Source organism: Prunus mume, linkage group LG7 (genome assembly GCF_029339155.1).
Source record: "Prunus mume cultivar Tortuosa linkage group LG7, ASM2933915v1, whole genome shotgun sequence".
In the NCBI taxonomy this organism is placed as follows: Eukaryota; Viridiplantae; Streptophyta; class Magnoliopsida; order Rosales; family Rosaceae; genus Prunus; species Prunus mume.
This window is the reverse complement of record NC_142704.1, coordinates 17743747-17759949: the sequence shown is the minus strand read 5'-3', so window position 1 is coordinate 17759949 and position 16203 is coordinate 17743747. Positions and strand designations below refer to the sequence as shown.

The window sequence follows — 16203 nt, the reverse complement described above, 5'->3', positions numbered from 1 at the left end:
GCCTTTTAAGTTCGCGCAGTTGCCTACGCAAATAAGGAGTTCAAACAAAATCATCCCAATAAAATGACTCCTCAAAATATGATTATGACATGCATAAAGCCAATTTCATAATCAACCTGTCGGCCCTCAATAACTATCATTTTCATTTGTGTGCCCTTAAAGGCAGAAAATATGTATTTTCAACTTTTATAAGAATGATACAATGTACAAACAGATGCCAGGCACTTCTCCTCAGAAGTATGTTCTTTTTTCCCTCAAAATACAACAGTCTTGTTATCCTCATAAGGTAACACTCGCAGCTCACAGTACGATTTAATTGCCTCCGTAAGGCATTGTTTTTCGAGGTTCTCTGACTTCTGCACAAAACTCTGCAAGTTATCTCTGTGTGAAACTCTTGCAACCTGCATATTGAAGTTGAATGTATTGTAAACTCTATAAGCTGCTACAGTTACAATATACTCATCATTGAATATCAATGCTTGGTAATAAATCTAATTTCCAGGTCCCACAGATGGGCATTGCACACAGAACACATAATCTAAAATGCAAGCATGTCTGTCTTAAACAATTTACAGAAGCCAGAAATCAGCAGGTTTGCATAAGTTCTTCAGCAGCATATACTTTTCTTTCAACCACTAAATATTAAACTCTACAAAAAATTTATACAATGCGATGCAATAACCAACAAAGCTGAGTAATGACGTTATCAGGGTATGAGATAAAATTTTAAAATCATGCTTCATATTACCAGAACAGAATATTAATGAGGGATCAAGGCATTGAAAGCATTTTACTTAAAGTTTTAGGCTCACATAAGTTTGTGTTTTAGTAAGATTCTGACTATCGAGCATTTCAAAGCACTGTAAACTTCTAAAAGTAAGATATATAATCTGAACTAAGACTATCCCACCCACCATGCTCTTGGTGGGTAGCAAAGTCATCCTTTTCAATGTGATCCATGTTCTATGTAACTTGGTTCAGTTGTTTAACTTGATGTCATCATGTTCCCATCTCACACTTGCCCAGGAAAAACCAAAGCTTTCTATGGAAAAAGTAAAAAAGGGTGTAACTTTCAAATAGCAGCAAAAATGAGAATAATCACCACAGAAAATCAGCCTGTATGGTCAGAGATTCAGAACCAATAATAGAGCTTTTACAAGGATGTCAAAACTAAACACGGGCAAAATTAAAAGCAGCAGTAAAAAATTTGTATTTACCATCTGTTCAATAATAGGACCAGCATCAAGTTCTTGGGTGACAAAATGACTTGTTGCACCAATAAGTTTCACCCCTGCATCAAAAGCCTGCGAACATAATCTACCAAATTAAACATGCATAGACAGTTAGGATGTAAGCATAGATATAGTTCAAATGGCAACAATATGTTTTAACACATAGAAGGACAAGAAGTGTGAACCTGTTTAGATGGTTTTCCACCCTTGAATGATGGCAAAAGGCCATGATGAATGTTAATTACATCCTTTCCGTAGCTCTTCAAAAAATCGCCAGATAATATCTGTGGAAATGAAAACAATGCTTTAGTTCATAAATACTACGATATTAATCTTTTAAAACAAATCTGCAATATGTCTACTTTGCTTATTCTTTTGTTTTCTTCCTTTAAGTAGCGGACACTAATGGATTTGATAGATTTCAAGCTTACTATCCTTTTTGGTACTAAAGTTTACTGTCCTTTGACTTCTAGTTCTAGAATGAAAGAAGAAGAAGAAGCTTTGTTCCTTCAGTCAGCACTGCAAACTTCAATTTCAATACCTTTTACCCATGGCCGTTTTAGAAAGTTAAAAGTGATAATTGAAATGAAATGGTGAGAACACAGAATTCTGTAAGCTGATTTACCTGCATGTACCTGGCAAGAACTAAAAAATCAGTATTTTGAACCAACTCCAATATCTCCCCTTCTCTTTTGTCAGCGTTGGTTGTTTGCAGATAATGATAAGGTATACCATGTCTTTCAAGAAAGTGAGACACATGGGTGTTTGGACCTCTATCATGATTACTGGAATGAAAAGAAAAACGAGGGAATGCAACCATGGTCAAAGTTCTGAATGAAAACCAAAATATGAACTACAATAGTGAAACTTCCAAAAACCTCACCTTATAACACAAGTTATATCTACTGGAAGTCTGCCTTCCTGCCACTCATGTAACAAATCAACCAAACAATGATCCTGCAGCAACATAAAGACAGTTTTAATATACACAACATTAGAACTTATAAGAACATGGGTGTCTAGGTGTGTACATATATAAGAATATTTGTGTGTGGTGCACCTGCTTTGATGCAAGGATACAAATCTTATACTTGGGGTCGTGATCTGGAACCCGGACAACAGATCTCATCGCAGAGTACGTTGTCAACAGCTTATGGAAATCCTCATCCATTTCTGATCTTGGCCATTTAATGGGATCGAAAATAAATTCACTGCCAAGTTGCAGACAGTTAGATTTTCAGCTGTCTCATGGTTCGATCTAATCAGAGAGTTCGTACAATTCAACATATTGCATCAAACAATAGCTGGCTCTGGAAAAACTAATGTTGGATAGTTGGAAGCAACCTGTCAAATCGACATGCTCCATTTCTTTCGAAGTCATTACTTTGAAAAGCTGACTCTGCATAGTTTTAATCTTCTTCTTCTTCTTTGAATAAATATAATATAAAAAACTAGCAAACTTCATTGGTTGAATCACTAGATTTTTCATCCTAATAATATTACACAGTTCCAAAAGCAATCAAATGAAACTCATTCCAAGCTTTGGCACTCATAATCAATCAATCAATCCATCCAAACAAAACCAGACAAATTCCTTATTTATTTATTTCGGTTTGCAAATGAAATCTGAGAAATTTGGCAAAAAATATCAAACAGCAAAAGCAAAAGGTACCTTCTGGAATAGAAGACGTGCTTGTTTTCGGGCACGAAGACACTGGCGCCGAGTATGTTTCCACCTTTAGAAGCAATGCAATCCGAGAGCTTGGCCACAATCCCAACTGCATCCTACTTACAAAAAACACACCCATTTTCGATTTTCTCATCCCCGTTTGGTTCCCGAGAAAAAAAGAAGACAAAGGAAAATGAAGCTACTGCGATGTGAGAAGAGATAAAGAGGAGAGGACTTACGGGGGCATGGAAGACATGGATTCCGTAGGAAAGGATGGGAGAAGACGAAGGGTCGAGGGGCTCACCCGGAAATCTCAAGGACTTGAAGGACCTCTTTGCAAATCCAAAAAGCTTGGGGAGGCTTGGATAGGCTCTTTGGACAAGGCTCATTTCTATCGCTCGCTCTATCTGCAAATGCAAATGGTGGCGCGCTATGCCTTCACCTCCACAAATACGTCGTCCAGTTAGGTGTCGTTTGGTTTGCAACCGAGTCATGAGTCAGTGACTTACCAACTGCCACTTGCCAAAAAAAATGCAAATTAACTAATATTTTTGTTCCTTCCAAAAAAATAGAGACTACAATAGTCCTCTTCCGCACCTCTCTTCGATCACCACTTGAGCTAACACCGATACACCCGAAGTCTTCCATTAATTTCCTCTCTCTAAATATTACTTGTTCAAGAAAACACGAAGAACTTAGTAATACTATACATAATTAGAATGCTTCACTTATTCAAAATTATATCCACTATAAATTTCAATTGTTTGTCACAAATAAGATATTGAAAAATCACTTTTGGTAGTTTGATGAAGAAATTCAACGATTCTAAAAGGGTCATACTAGGGAGATCAACTATAGATACCAATTTATGTATCATTTCTCTAATAAAGTGGAGCCCATCAATACAATAAGTCCCATCATGTGGTATACAATAATCCTTAGCATTTTCCATTCTAAAATTATTCCGCATTATAACGGATCACATGATTAGCATGATTTTGGCCAGCCATTAGTTGATGCAACTATGGTTCATTATTTATTATAACATACAACTACCACATGACACAGAGCAAAATCATAGATGGGAGGAGTTTTTATTGTTCATGATATTTAAACTTAGAATTTCCTCTAATAAAATATAAACTAATGTTGTTGAATTAAATGATCATTAGCGGAATGCATATTACTTGATACAAAATGACTGCCCATGGAATTTTGAAAACACTTAAAAAGGATAAAGCATATCTATGTTTAGTACATCCAAGAAACTATTTGGTTCTGTGCCTACTCCATATCATGTGTTTGATTCTTCTCTCCCCCAATATCGTTTTCGTAAAAGAGAAATTACATAAAATAACAAAAAAATAAAAAGGCAAGAAGAATACAAAGTTGGGCTTGGTAGAGAACTGACTAAGGTTGCTATTGGGCTCTCCCTTTGAGCCACATAGCTGGGCTAAGCCCATCCAACCCTCCCAAAATTAAGACCGCAGTACGAAACGACGAGAAGTCACGACTTGAGTTGAGCAACTATGAATTGATGAGCGATTGATTCCTGACAAAGGGCTCAAGGCCGATCCTTTCCTTCCCGTCGTCAAAGTAAACGATCCTCCCCCACCGTCACCGTCGGACGGCCTCTCGCTCTCTCAATCTTCAGAGCCCCAACAATGCCTGTAACTCTCTCTCTCTCTCTCTCTCTCTCTCTATTTTTCTCCTATGATCCAGATCTATATTTATTTATGTATTTATATAAAATTAAAAATAATGGCGGGGCTGTGATTCTGTGCGTTGCAGTTCAGGAGATTGATAGAGGTGGAACCGCCGAGCCCACTGAGATACGTGATCGGAGCGGCCATCATGATGATCGGAGTAGTCTTACCCGTCGGTTACATGATGTTCCGTAACAAGCGTGTTCCTTCTTCCGCTTCCTACTCCAAACAGACGTAGGTGTGCCTTTTTCAGATTTTTCATTTTCACCATTTCCCCACTCCAATAAATTTCCCATATTTCTCAAATTGCCCGAGTCTCCTAAATTTGCAAACTTCAAGTTTAGGTATTTGTTCTGAATCTAATTTGGGATTTTTGTTTTGATTGGTATTTCAGGAACAAAGTTTTGATATAGAGATACTGAGATTCCAGGAATTTCGGATTCGATTTTTCGTGTAATTGAGTGGTGAAGTTGAAAAGCAGCAAAGGCTGGATCCGTCATTTGCAAATGTAAATTCATTGAAACTTCATATCTGTTATATGGGTTATTTGGAATTTTAACTAGATTTTGTACAATGATATATGCATTTGGTTTTCTGTTTTTGTACCTCTTGATTTAGTTATGCAGCTAGAATTGATGCGTATCATTTATCAAATACCCATTTGCCTGGAATAATTTTTCACATTTTTTTAATTCCACTGAACAATCATGTCATATTGCTATAAGGTTGTGTAGATAATTTGTTGGATATACTTTTCGTTTTGAGCCGTATGATAATTTAGATCTGAATCTGTTTGGGTATGAGAAACGGTATTTATGATTAGAATGTCTTCTGTCTATCATTGTATAATGCAGGACATGCTTTTTGTGGTTCCTTGTGTGTTCTGGTATGCTTTTACAAGATGCAATTTGAATTGGCTTATTACTAAGAGAGTGGATACATTGAACTTTTTGATGTATAAGTGATTTTTGGTTGATGTAAAGTGGTGGGATGAGTGAGTAATGATAGGAAGATCCACGAGAGAAGATACAGTTTGGTAATTCCGAGCGGCAGTAAGCAGTAGATGACTCCAATAAGTCGGGATAAAAGTGTTAGCTGAGTTGAGTATGAAGGTGGTGGGTGTGACACTACTAATCTCACCAATAAACTTGAATGTAGTTTTGTTTGGATTCGATCAGCTGGTGGACTGAGATGAGTATCCTACTTGTGTGAATACCCAGTTATCGACTGGTCAAAATGAAGTTTTCTGAGTAGTAGTGGCATTCAGCAATTCTAGGTCTTGTCATTGCTTTCATGTTTTTGGTTTTCGTCTGAAATGCTGGAAGAGTTTATTAGAATAAGTTGAATGGTTCTTGTGAGTTGTATATTCTATGCTGGAGAAGAAGAGGGAGAGAGACCAAAATAAAATGCATGTTGCGGTTCTTGTGGTTGTCTATTTTATCATCTTCTTCTGGTTCAGTTTAGCTGCAAGACATGCCTGTAAGAATTGATGGTTTTAAGTTTTTGCTGGTAGTTAACCCAAATTGGGAGAAGTATGAATTGGTTGTTAAACAGGACTGGGAGGAATTGTAAGAACAATGTTTGCATTGTTTCTTAAGGTTTGAAAATATGTTGGTCCGTTATTTACTTTAAGATTAATGCTTAGTTGGTTTCGGTTTGCAATCCGGTGGTGAATCCTTGTTTCCATCAATTGAGTGGATGAATCCAATTGTGAATTCTTATTTCTGTCAATTGAGTGGACGGCATGAATTCGAGTTGCGCACATGTGAAGTTGCGTAGAGTGACCTTAGTGTAAATTTGGCCAAACTACATGAACATGTGCGCAACACGTTACTTAGCCGTGCACTCAATTGAACAGAAATGAGGGTTCCAACGGTGAAATTGATAAATTTAAAATAAAATTGCCAAAATTGAAACTACAATGACTATGGTGGAACACATGCCTAACTGTAACAGTTTCTTAGCAACTGGCTTTCATGTGATTATAGGTACTCTTTTCTTTTGGGTAATTTAGCCTGGAATATATAAGGTATGTTAACAACGGTGTTAACAAGTCGAAATTTCAGAACCAAGCGGGCAAAGCACCCTGTGCGTATTCAAGGCCATGGCTATAGCAACACTTTAAGGCAATAACGAGTGATGGCAGACATTAATATTTTGTATTGGTCATAAATAAATTTTTAAAAAAGTGTGTGAGATTATATTTACAGAAAAACATCAAGCTCATCAAACCCCTCAGGGATTATAATGTCTTACCCACTGTTATATAATTTTAAATAAAATAAAGAATTCTTTTTCTCTTTTCAAGTATCTAATCCTACAATACAAACACAACAAAAAAATAAATCAATAATTTAAAGGAGTTTTACTATTATGCCCAATATAAGAGTTCAAATTATTAATAAATATTAAATAAATAAATATTTATAAATAAATAAATAATAAATAATAAAAAATCTATATGAAATAGGACTTCAGAAACACACCCAAATTGCATTTACAACATAACATAGAGGTTTTGAACTTCCTATAAATTACAAAACTGCCACCGATTTATTAAAACAAGTTCAACCCCAAAACCTCATTAAAAAAAACTCAAATCACTCAACATGGCATATCAAAGTAATTTAATAATCAAAATTAAATTCAACATGGCCAGCTATCATTTTTTGGGTTTGTTTATAGAAATTAAATGGTATGTAGGATTTATCTATATCTCTAGTGCTAAGAATGAGGGATCTCAAGCCTCTACATTTAGTCACTATGCATTTACCTGCATTTCGCAAGATCTTAACCATTCTAATAATCTAACGACTCAAGATATGACATTTCAATTTTTAATTTTTGACACCTATCTATTTAATTAACTCCAACTTAACAACGTTTAAGTCTAAATAAATAAATAAACATAAACCTATCAGCCATCGATGACACACCCTACCCCACTAACGGCAAACCCCCCTTCCCTACTCACAGCCAACCTTTCTCGTTCTTTACGAATTAACAACCATGTTAACAAACAACCAGCTAAACTGCTTTTCATAGTAATGCAATAAAAAGCAAGAACTAGGTCTTATCATGGTGGCCTTTTACCCAATTAACCCAGAACCAATTACCTAACACTCATAAACAATTATGAAGCGTCTCCACCCATCAATTCCTGGAATATTTCAAGTTTGAGTTAATTATATGGTTTTTTATAGGAGGGAAGGGGGTTGCTGTGATTGGGGGTGAGGTGTGTCATTGGTGGTTACTGATAGGTTTATGGGTTTTTATTTTATTTTTTATTGGATAAATCCCACGAGATGTCCCCACACTTGAATAGTAGGATTAATCCTTGCTCAGGGTTTGGCTTGCTCCTGGGCACAAAGTGCTCCCAACTAGTTTTAAACCCCTGCTAGTTAGGCACTAGGAGATGACAATTTGTTAACCGCACCACACCTTGTGGTTTAGGATTTAGGGTTAACGATGTTAAGTTGGAGTTAAATAGATAGGTGTCAAAAGTTAAAAATTAACATTGCTTATATCTTGAGTCGTTAGATTATTAGAATGATTCTTGTGAAATGCGGTTAAATGCATAGTGACTAAATGTAAAGGCTCAGATACCTCTAATTTAAATACAAATGGTATTTATAAGTACTATTTAAACATAGAAACACACTCAACCCCAAAGTCAACTTTTTGGGTGTGTTTATAAATGGGTTTTGAGTGTGTGTAATGATGGGTTTATAAAGTGTTTTGGGTGTTGGATTTTATAATTTCAACCTCCATTTTGGGTGTTTTAGTGAAACTCCCTAATTTAAATTGGGTTTAATTGCTTACTAAGTGGACTTGAGTTATTTCTTTATGATGAAGATTAATAAGTGCTTCCATTTGCATGCAATTTTTCACTCATCAAATAAATGTGACTAATAATACTAATAAAGTAAATTTAGCTCACAAATAGAATTTCCCCAAAATTAAATAAGGGTAATTTTGTCTATTTTTGCTTATTTTACAAAATTTCTCTCTCTTTTGTGTTTTTCCAAACCCTAAACCCTAAACCCATAAAGAAGATTGTAACTCAATCAACTTTGAGTCCATAACAATTTTCTTATTTTTCATTAATCAATATACTTTGTACTTGAGGAGATGCATAAATTTTATTTAATGAAATATAAGAAATTATTTTTAGAGTGAAAATTCCTTTTTTGTTGAGATTTTAATTTATTTGAGGTCGTGTTAGACAAAATTAAAAAGTAAATTGTGTATTAAAAAAAAACATTTCAATAAAAATGAAGAAAAAATTTGGATGGAGGAGGTGCCAAGCCAACAGACCCCCTACAAACCGAGTCAAAATTCCAAGTGTTGCATTTTCACCAGAGGTTGAAAGTTAAAATAAATAACTGTGGTAAAAGCTGCAGCGAGATTTACTGCCATCCATTTAAACAACTACATTCGTTCACTCACAGTCGCAGAGAGAGAAATTTGAACTCTTTAAATACCTCCATTTCGCTCCATTTCTTTCATAGCTTTCAAAAAGACATCAAAGAAACACAGTACAGAAGTTTCTATATATTTCTTTATTAAAAAAAAAACAGAAGGAAATATGTCTAACGAATTGAGCGATGAGCAAGTCGAGAAGCTCAAGCAAGCCTTCGACAATTTTGACAAGGATGGCAATGGTTAGATCCCTCTTTATATATATATTTATGTGTATATTAGGTTTTACCATCTCAATTTAAATTTCTCATCTTTTATTACTGATTGTATATGACTAAACACATGATTGTATACAAGGGGGAACAAGGAATATTTTAAAGGATGAGCTAGCTAAAGTTATTAGCTTAAAATATAAGGATAATTTTTATAGTCTTTCTAGAAATAAATGTATACATTAAATCATATAACCCACGATAGTTCAGAGTTCTATAGACTTATTTCAAATAAGTTTTTTTGTTTTCTTTTTTTATACAAGCAATATTGACAAGGGAGGAAATTGAACTTAGGACCTTAGAATCTCGAGTGAATGGCTAAATGCTAGTTTTCAAAAAGCTTTAACATAAGACAAATACATATTAATGCAACCCAAAAACACATATTATCAAATTGAAAATATATTCTACTAGGCTATATTTAATCCTCAAAAGGCTCACTGGGCTAGCCAATTTCATCTAAAATTTTCTCATTTCATACATACAAGAAAGATCATAACATGTTATACACGCAGTGAACATTACGTACCAATCATAGAAATACAAAAGAAAATATATGTGTTGAAATGTTGAATTAAATTACTAAATCAACCTTAATATTTAAATTTCATTGGTTAGTTATAAAACTCAAGTTCCCTTAGTCATCATTTCATACTTTTGATTGACAAAAAAGATGTTCAAGAAAATGGTTCATGTGCTTTTTGAATAAAATTTTCTTATTTATTTTTATTTATTTGCAGGCACTGTCACTACCGATGAGCTGAGCAATGTAATGACCTCAATAGGGCAAAGCCCATCTGAGGAAGAATTGGAAGAATTTATTCAACAGATGGGCGGTGAAGATGGGAGGGTTCGCTTTGATCAATTCTTGAAATTCATGGCAAAATTCATGAATGCTCAGTGATTATTATTATGCCCAACATAATAGTCAAACCCTCTCTGATTATTTTCATTCAAATACTCACATTTGCCAAAATAATGACAAGTACATCTATAAATTTCTCACTATTTCTAAGATAGATACTTTTTGTTCATAATAAAAGGGTAAGTGATACTCTTTAACATTTTGTAATCATTCTACAAAGGTTTAATGCAATTTTGTTCTCTCTCTCTCTCTCTCTCTCTCTCTCTCTCTCTCTCTCTCTTATTTTTGTAACAAAAAAAAAAGCTATCTCCCTTAATTTCGTCCAAGTACTCAGAAAGAGGAAAAACGAACTAATAATCCTAGCTTAGTTTTGGGGTGGGTGTTTGTGGACAGCCCAATGATCTCAAGGATGAGAAAGAGTAAGGAGATGAGAAAAGGGAAGGAGCGGAAGGGTGCAATGAACAATTGTCGTCCATAAAATTTGTACTCAAAATATCCTCAAATAAAATAGACATTAAAGTGTCAATAGACCAAATGGTCATAGTCGTGTAATGTGCTTACATAAGTATGTACTAATCACAAACTAATAATTGTGACAAATAAGAGTTCATGCACCAAAACGAGACACAAATCGAAGCTCATGGGACAGTAGTACAAAAACCCAAAAGTTTTATTATATGTTCGAATTATAAACTTGATTTAAAAATAAGGGATTTCACGATGTTGTAGTAACCCAGTTATGAGATGATTAATGAACAGACCATATTAGTATCAAATCACCTCACATAATTAGATGGACAGAATCTGTAAGAATTTCCTAACATTCGACGCAAACGACGATACATCAAATTACTCTCATTCAACAATCACCTAGCCATAGGAAATTCTTATCTACTATTCACTTCCTAATCTCCAAGAAAGTGCTAGCTTGGTAGATTGTGGAGGGGCTCTATGAACATCCAAGTTTCTTTCAATATATTCCCATAACTAGAACCTGTAAACCTGTAAAAGGCAGCATTGCGCTGATTAATGATACATTACTTCAATTTCAGCAATTTGGTACATGGCTAACATACTCTTTTTTTGTTTCATCATGAAAAGATTGAATACACCATATATAGGCTAGCTACCCGGGGCTTACTACTGATCCTGCCATCTCCCTAAGGCTTCCCCAACACGGACTCTATCCCCACGTTGGACCGAAAACCTGAACTCTGATGAGGAATCCCCATTTTCTTGTGATAGTGATATGGGAGCCTGGAAGACAAGCACAACAGTTGATCCCATGTTGAATGCGGCTACCTGAATAAATGGAAGCACACAGACAGTAACTGGTAAAATAAAAACCTTGAATGGATAGATGCACAAAACATTAACAGATGAAGATAATAAACCAATGGAAGAGCTCATAAGTTTGGTGATGAGGAGCATAAGAATCTAAGATACCAATTTTAAAAACCACGTAAAGACTGGTTATGTATAACTGCTCTCTCTCTCTCTCTCTCTCTCTCTCTCTCTCTCTCTCAAATGATTTCCATCTTTATGCTTGGAAGTCAACAAAAAAGGGATTCAAGGCAAGTGGAACCATTAAAATAAATCTTTTATCCAAGGATTTCTAGGCCAGATGTTGGCAAAAGTAAATAAGTAAAAGTATGAAATATCATTTTAAAATTCCAAGCAGCTTTCTTTTGTTCTCTTTTTATATCTTGGACATTACAAAACTAACCAAAGCATAAAAATCCTGGAAGACATTCAAAATACATGTCTAACCTCATCTCCTTTCTTGAGCGTCCTACCAATACCATCAGGTTCATATATCCGTTCTTCTGGAGGCTCTGAGTGCAGTAACTTCTTTCTTGCCTGGTTTGTCCGAAGTTCTGGTTCAATGGAAAGCTGCCATGTCCAAGATCAGACAGATTCAACGACAATAGAAAGATAATCAGTAGAAACTAGTACTCCAACGACACCCAAGTCCGATGAAAAAATAAAACTAAAAAAATACAACCCATCAATCTGGGTTTGCTTCAGTTGGGACAAGGTGCAACTCATGAAATTTGATTTTCATTCAGTTTTTTGTCTTTCGTTTTTGTGAAGAGGGAGGTATTGGATTGTTATAGAATCAATTGTGCACTTATTAAAACAGATGTCCGTTTAAATACTTTCTTGAAACACCACCCTATGCACTACCCAGCCCTTCCATGCACAGTATTTGATTGTGTCCTAAACCTCCTTCAAATTCAGCCTTCTCAGGTTAATTGCCTACATTATTTTAATTTAGTAAATGCCAAACCCAGAAGTGAGTAAAAGAATTGTTTCTATGTGCAAGTGTTTCCATGTTTGGTTTGTGAGTGTGTGTGCGTGCAAGTGTGTCCCCTGGGAATTCAAGTCATCATATGCAAAGAAACACTTTACCTCAATTGAACCAATATTCATTGCTCCAACAGCAGCAAGTGCCATAAATCCTTCTTTCCATAAACCTTCAAGCACAACCTGATCGCATAAGAATTGCAAAGACAACTATAAATCAATAAAAGAACAAAGGAAGAATTGCATGTTGACCCATATTTACCCTGGAAAAGATGGGAAGACCAAACACAGCAAAGCAAGTTGACATATTGATATATTAAATTATCTGACACTGGGAGAACTTTTGAACAATAGGATGATTTGACGGTACAGGAGAAGGCCAGATATTTCCAAGAAATGCGAGTTTTTGTTTGTAATGTGTCACCATGTCAAATTCCATTTATATGCATTGCAGCATAGCATCCAGAATATTTAATCTCATACACACCCTTATTATGTCTAAATTCATCCCCTGCATTTTCGTTAATTGGTTTTTGCATATCTTCTCATTGATTAGTTTTTGTCCATCACCATCCCAAAAATGAAAGAATAAATGAACAAAAAAAAAAAACCAGTATTTAATTTGTTTAACAAGTAAGCATCTCTCATAACACGAATGAACGCGATGAATACTACAAACATAAATAGCAGCATATCTTGATAATTGTTATAATTCCTGTTAACATAAACTAATATACAAAAGTTTACCCGTTCGTTCTCAACATAAAGGTTTCTGATAGTTCTTGTAGCACGTTCATTTACAGGAAGTAGACGACCTGCAAAGTAAATACCAAGATCATAAATGAAATAGCTAACTCAAGACTTTTAGAGCCAACACTGGTAATCAATGAGAGCATAAAATGAAAACTGAAAAATTGAGCAACCAATCATGTATTTGCTTTTGGTTTGCTACAGAATAAGCAAATACACAGAACGGTCCATAAAATTTAAAGAAATATAAAGATAAAGAACTTTCCAAGGCGGCAAATTCCTTCATAATCCACAGAACCGTTAACCTAAGTAAGGAACCAGCCGCAATGTGTTCAACATGCAGGTCGTCGCAGCCCTAAGCTTACCAGAAAAATGACGGCGGACAAGAACATTCCAATCAGCTGGTGCATGTATGCGATGATAGTCTCCAGGCTTCAAGTAAATTACACAGTAAAAGAGGCCTTTCATAGGACTGCAAAGAAAATTTATGTATTTATTAAACTGCATTGTATTCAACTTGGTACATACATAAATATCAGGAAAAATGATGGGTCAACTAATGGCACTATTTGTATCCAAATATCTCATTACCATGCTGATACAGGGTCCCAAACTTTAGGAGAAGCCAATGAAACTCTCAGCCATGACTTCTTACTCTTCTCCCTGGAAGCATTTTCTGGTTCACTACTCTCCTCATGCACATCTCCTTTAGCTATCAAAGGAAGAAATGAGCTTGCACCGAGCAGGGAAAAAACTGAATAAGAAAAACCTTTGACTTGCTCAATCATAGCCCCTGCTCCTCTAAGCTCCCCAAATCGTAATACAGTACCATCCACAGGACTAACCTTCACAACAGAAATGCAGTCATGCAAGTCACATAATGCTAAAAACACTTCAAAGTGGAACAGATTGGACAAATAAGCAGTCCAAATTGCTGGTTACCAGTTACCAGACATCGTGGGTCAGGGTCAATAGGCCTGGAACCTTCTTTCAAGGAGCGAACAAAGAACTCTCGTAAAGACGTGTATTCATCCAGAGGGAGAGCTGCTTCTTCCAAGTCTAAAATGCAAAACATATCATATTTTCAATATATTATATATCATTCAGTTTTAACTTTTTTTCATGCACAAATTTCTACCATTCTATTCAAAACTAATAAATGACTAGCTATTGTAGCAAAACATTAAAAAAGTCTGATGACAACAATAATGAAAAAGATAAAATCATACTTGAATGGAATGCTTGAGCCCACGCTCCATAAACATACGGACGTAGAGAGACTGGGATTTCCTGAAAACATTTTTGTCTAGTGGGTAAATAATTTCAAAACTTATCAATAAGAATAAATAACTAAGACAATATTATGAGTCGAGCTAAAAAAATAAATTCGTTTTCTCCACACACAAAAAAAATAAAAAAATAAATGGAACATGTAGCTTGAAAAGGAAATAGATTTGTTAAAGATGAGGAATCAAGAAACAGGAAGATCACTTACTACACTAGTCAATAAACCCCAACATCTGGAAATGGAGCGCAAAGGCAGCAATCTTAAAAATGTAGACTACAGTTGCCAATGTAAACAAAATTCAAGTCAAAGTCAGAAATGGACAACGAACTTTGCAACTAAAACACAGAAGCTATAAGTGAAAGCATGAAACTACAAAACATCAGGCAACGATTACTATTGATACATTACTTTTACATCAGGTTGAAACTCAAATTCCGTTCCCTTCTCCCGTGCCTCCTCAACCTATCAATCAAGTAGGGGGGAAATATTAAGACATGTGAAATAATCATCGCAACTTCTAGAATGTGCCTAGTTATGACAACTGAGATCAATTTGGAATATAGAACACAATATAACAAATACACATAAATGCACACAGAAAGTATTCTACTGCATATTTCAAGTGTTATGCACCAAAAAGGTAGAGATAGCATGTAATCTACTGAAATTGAATTCACCACTATGGACAGGCAGTGATAACAGTAACTACGTAACTAGACATTCGAATTCTGAGGCAAAGGTTGAACATTTTGTTCCTTCTACTGAAAAGACCTTCTCAAGCTTAGATAAACATCTGACATGTGACATGTGATGTTTTTTGTTATACGGCAGATTATCCGGCATGTCTCAATCATGGTTAACTCGCATATGCTGCTGATTTCATTCATTCATTTATTTATTCCCACATTTTTTTATGGAAAAATGGAATGTAATTCACCCACATATACCTTCCTGTCATCATACATCCGACGAACATGTAGAGCACCAAGCATAAGCAATGTAGCCACCGTTGCACCAGGCAAGAGAAAAGAATCACCTGCACACAGCCTGTAATTAGCTTCACACGCTTGAAAAAAAAAAACTAATGATAACTTTTAACAAATAAATAGCTCATAATAATCACATAAACTAAATTCAAAATTTATAGTGCCAACGCTCCATCACAACGATTTGCAACTAATTCAAGATTCGCCAATGCTTTAATTCTATTTATCTGATACATAAAAGAAAAAAGAAATTGGGGAATCAATTCCACTAAAACAAAGTTTCTTTCTTTTTGTCTACATTATTTTCTCGGCAACCAAACAGAAACTAAGCGCCGGAAGCGAAACACTGACCTTTAGAACCACCACCTCCGCCATTGGAAAAGGAGCGAGCTTGAGTTGGTTTATGGAGTTTTTTAAGAAATGAAGCGAAGCAGCGTCGCTGGTTATGGAGGGAATTGAGGTGTGTAGAGTGAGAGAATATAAGGACTCCATGTGAAGCCCTAAATTTCATCTCGTTAAAATATTTGATTCAGTTTCAGGCTTAAGCCTCTCACCACTGCAGGGTAAGCAGGGTTTAGGATTTAGTGGTTTGCGATTCTATTTACACCCCAATGATATCTTTGGACACCCCTGACATGGATTTTACTTTCCGAACCAACCCACCGACAGTTGTCATCGCCGACTTTCTTTTTCCTACAAAGTGAAA

The 16203-nt window shown here is 35.4% G+C and overlaps 4 protein-coding genes across 7 annotated transcripts; 2 read left to right on the top strand and 2 right to left on the bottom strand.

Moving 5' to 3' along the window:
- Nucleotides 1-103: 103 nt before the first annotated feature.
- Nucleotides 104-3382, bottom strand: LOC103337081 (formyltetrahydrofolate deformylase 1, mitochondrial-like). The gene is made up of 8 exons (XM_008240236.3): nucleotides 3141-3382; nucleotides 2905-3017; nucleotides 2293-2443; nucleotides 2116-2189; nucleotides 1858-2017; nucleotides 1418-1516; nucleotides 1218-1304; nucleotides 104-401 (listed from the first exon to the last, which is right to left on the bottom strand). Exons 1-8 carry the CDS (start codon nucleotides 3288-3290, stop codon nucleotides 255-257), a joined length of 981 nt encoding a protein of 326 aa, XP_008238458.2. The 5' UTR covers nucleotides 3291-3382; the 3' UTR covers nucleotides 104-254.
- Nucleotides 3383-4401: 1019 nt separating this feature from the next.
- Nucleotides 4402-5212, top strand: LOC103337080 (uncharacterized). 2 transcript variants are annotated; one of them, XM_008240235.3, is made up of 3 exons: nucleotides 4402-4571; nucleotides 4693-4845; nucleotides 5002-5212. In XM_008240235.3, the coding sequence occupies exons 1-2, from the start codon at nucleotides 4566-4568 to the stop codon at nucleotides 4843-4845; spliced, it is 159 nt and encodes a 52-aa protein (XP_008238457.1). In that variant the 5' UTR covers nucleotides 4402-4565; the 3' UTR covers nucleotides 5002-5212. The 2 variants fall into 2 exon arrangements, with proteins under 2 accessions (XP_008238457.1, XP_008238456.1); XM_008240234.3 differs by having other exon boundaries at nucleotides 4403-4571; nucleotides 4693-4841.
- A 3899-nt stretch (nucleotides 5213-9111) lies between these two features.
- On the top strand, nucleotides 9112-10411 carry LOC103337079 (calmodulin-like). Its single transcript, XM_008240233.3, has 2 exons — nucleotides 9112-9271; nucleotides 10042-10411. The coding sequence occupies exons 1-2, from the start codon at nucleotides 9196-9198 to the stop codon at nucleotides 10203-10205; spliced, it is 240 nt and encodes a 79-aa protein (XP_008238455.2). The 5' UTR covers nucleotides 9112-9195; the 3' UTR covers nucleotides 10206-10411.
- Nucleotides 10412-10818: 407 nt separating this feature from the next.
- On the bottom strand, nucleotides 10819-16111 carry PSD1 (phosphatidylserine decarboxylase 1). 3 transcript variants are annotated; one of them, XM_008240232.3, is made up of 13 exons: nucleotides 15849-16111; nucleotides 15459-15547; nucleotides 14920-14973; nucleotides 14719-14784; nucleotides 14453-14513; nucleotides 14173-14282; nucleotides 13815-14068; nucleotides 13589-13695; nucleotides 13221-13288; nucleotides 12579-12656; nucleotides 11937-12059; nucleotides 11297-11468; nucleotides 10819-11168 (listed from the first exon to the last, which is right to left on the bottom strand). In XM_008240232.3, exons 1-12 carry the CDS (start codon nucleotides 16006-16008, stop codon nucleotides 11307-11309), a joined length of 1332 nt encoding a protein of 443 aa, XP_008238454.2. In that variant the 5' UTR covers nucleotides 16009-16111; the 3' UTR covers nucleotides 10819-11168; nucleotides 11297-11306. The 3 variants fall into 3 exon arrangements, with proteins under 3 accessions (XP_008238454.2, XP_016651244.2, XP_016651243.2); XM_016795758.2 differs by having other exon boundaries at nucleotides 11308-11468; XM_016795757.2 differs by having other exon boundaries at nucleotides 11164-11468.
- Between the last annotated feature and the right edge of the window lie 92 nt (nucleotides 16112-16203).

Coding starts and splice junctions, on each gene's coding strand:
- LOC103337081 (XM_008240236.3), bottom strand. CDS start 3,290: ATGAGCCTTGTCCAAAGAGCCTATCCAAGCCTCCCCAAGCTTTTTGGA. Junction 1,517..1,857: donor TTCTTGCCAGGTACATGCAG/GTAAATCAGCTT, acceptor TCATTTCCACAG/ATATTATCTGGCGATTTTTT. Junction 1,305..1,417: donor GTGGAAAACCATCTAAACAG/GTTCACACTTCT, acceptor TTATGTTCGCAG/GCTTTTGATGCAGGGGTGAA.
- LOC103337079 (XM_008240233.3), top strand. CDS start 9,196: ATGTCTAACGAATTGAGCGATGAGCAAGTCGAGAAGCTCAAGCAAGCC. Junction 9,272..10,041: donor TTTTGACAAGGATGGCAATG/GTTAGATCCCTC, acceptor ATTTATTTGCAG/GCACTGTCACTACCGATGAG.
- PSD1 (XM_008240232.3), bottom strand. CDS start 16,008: ATGAAATTTAGGGCTTCACATGGAGTCCTTATATTCTCTCACTCTACA. Junction 13,289..13,588: donor TGTCCGCCGTCATTTTTCTG/GTAAGCTTAGGG, acceptor TTTACTTTGCAG/GTCGTCTACTTCCTGTAAAT. Junction 12,060..12,578: donor TGAATATTGGTTCAATTGAG/GTAAAGTGTTTC, acceptor TGGACATGGCAG/CTTTCCATTGAACCAGAACT.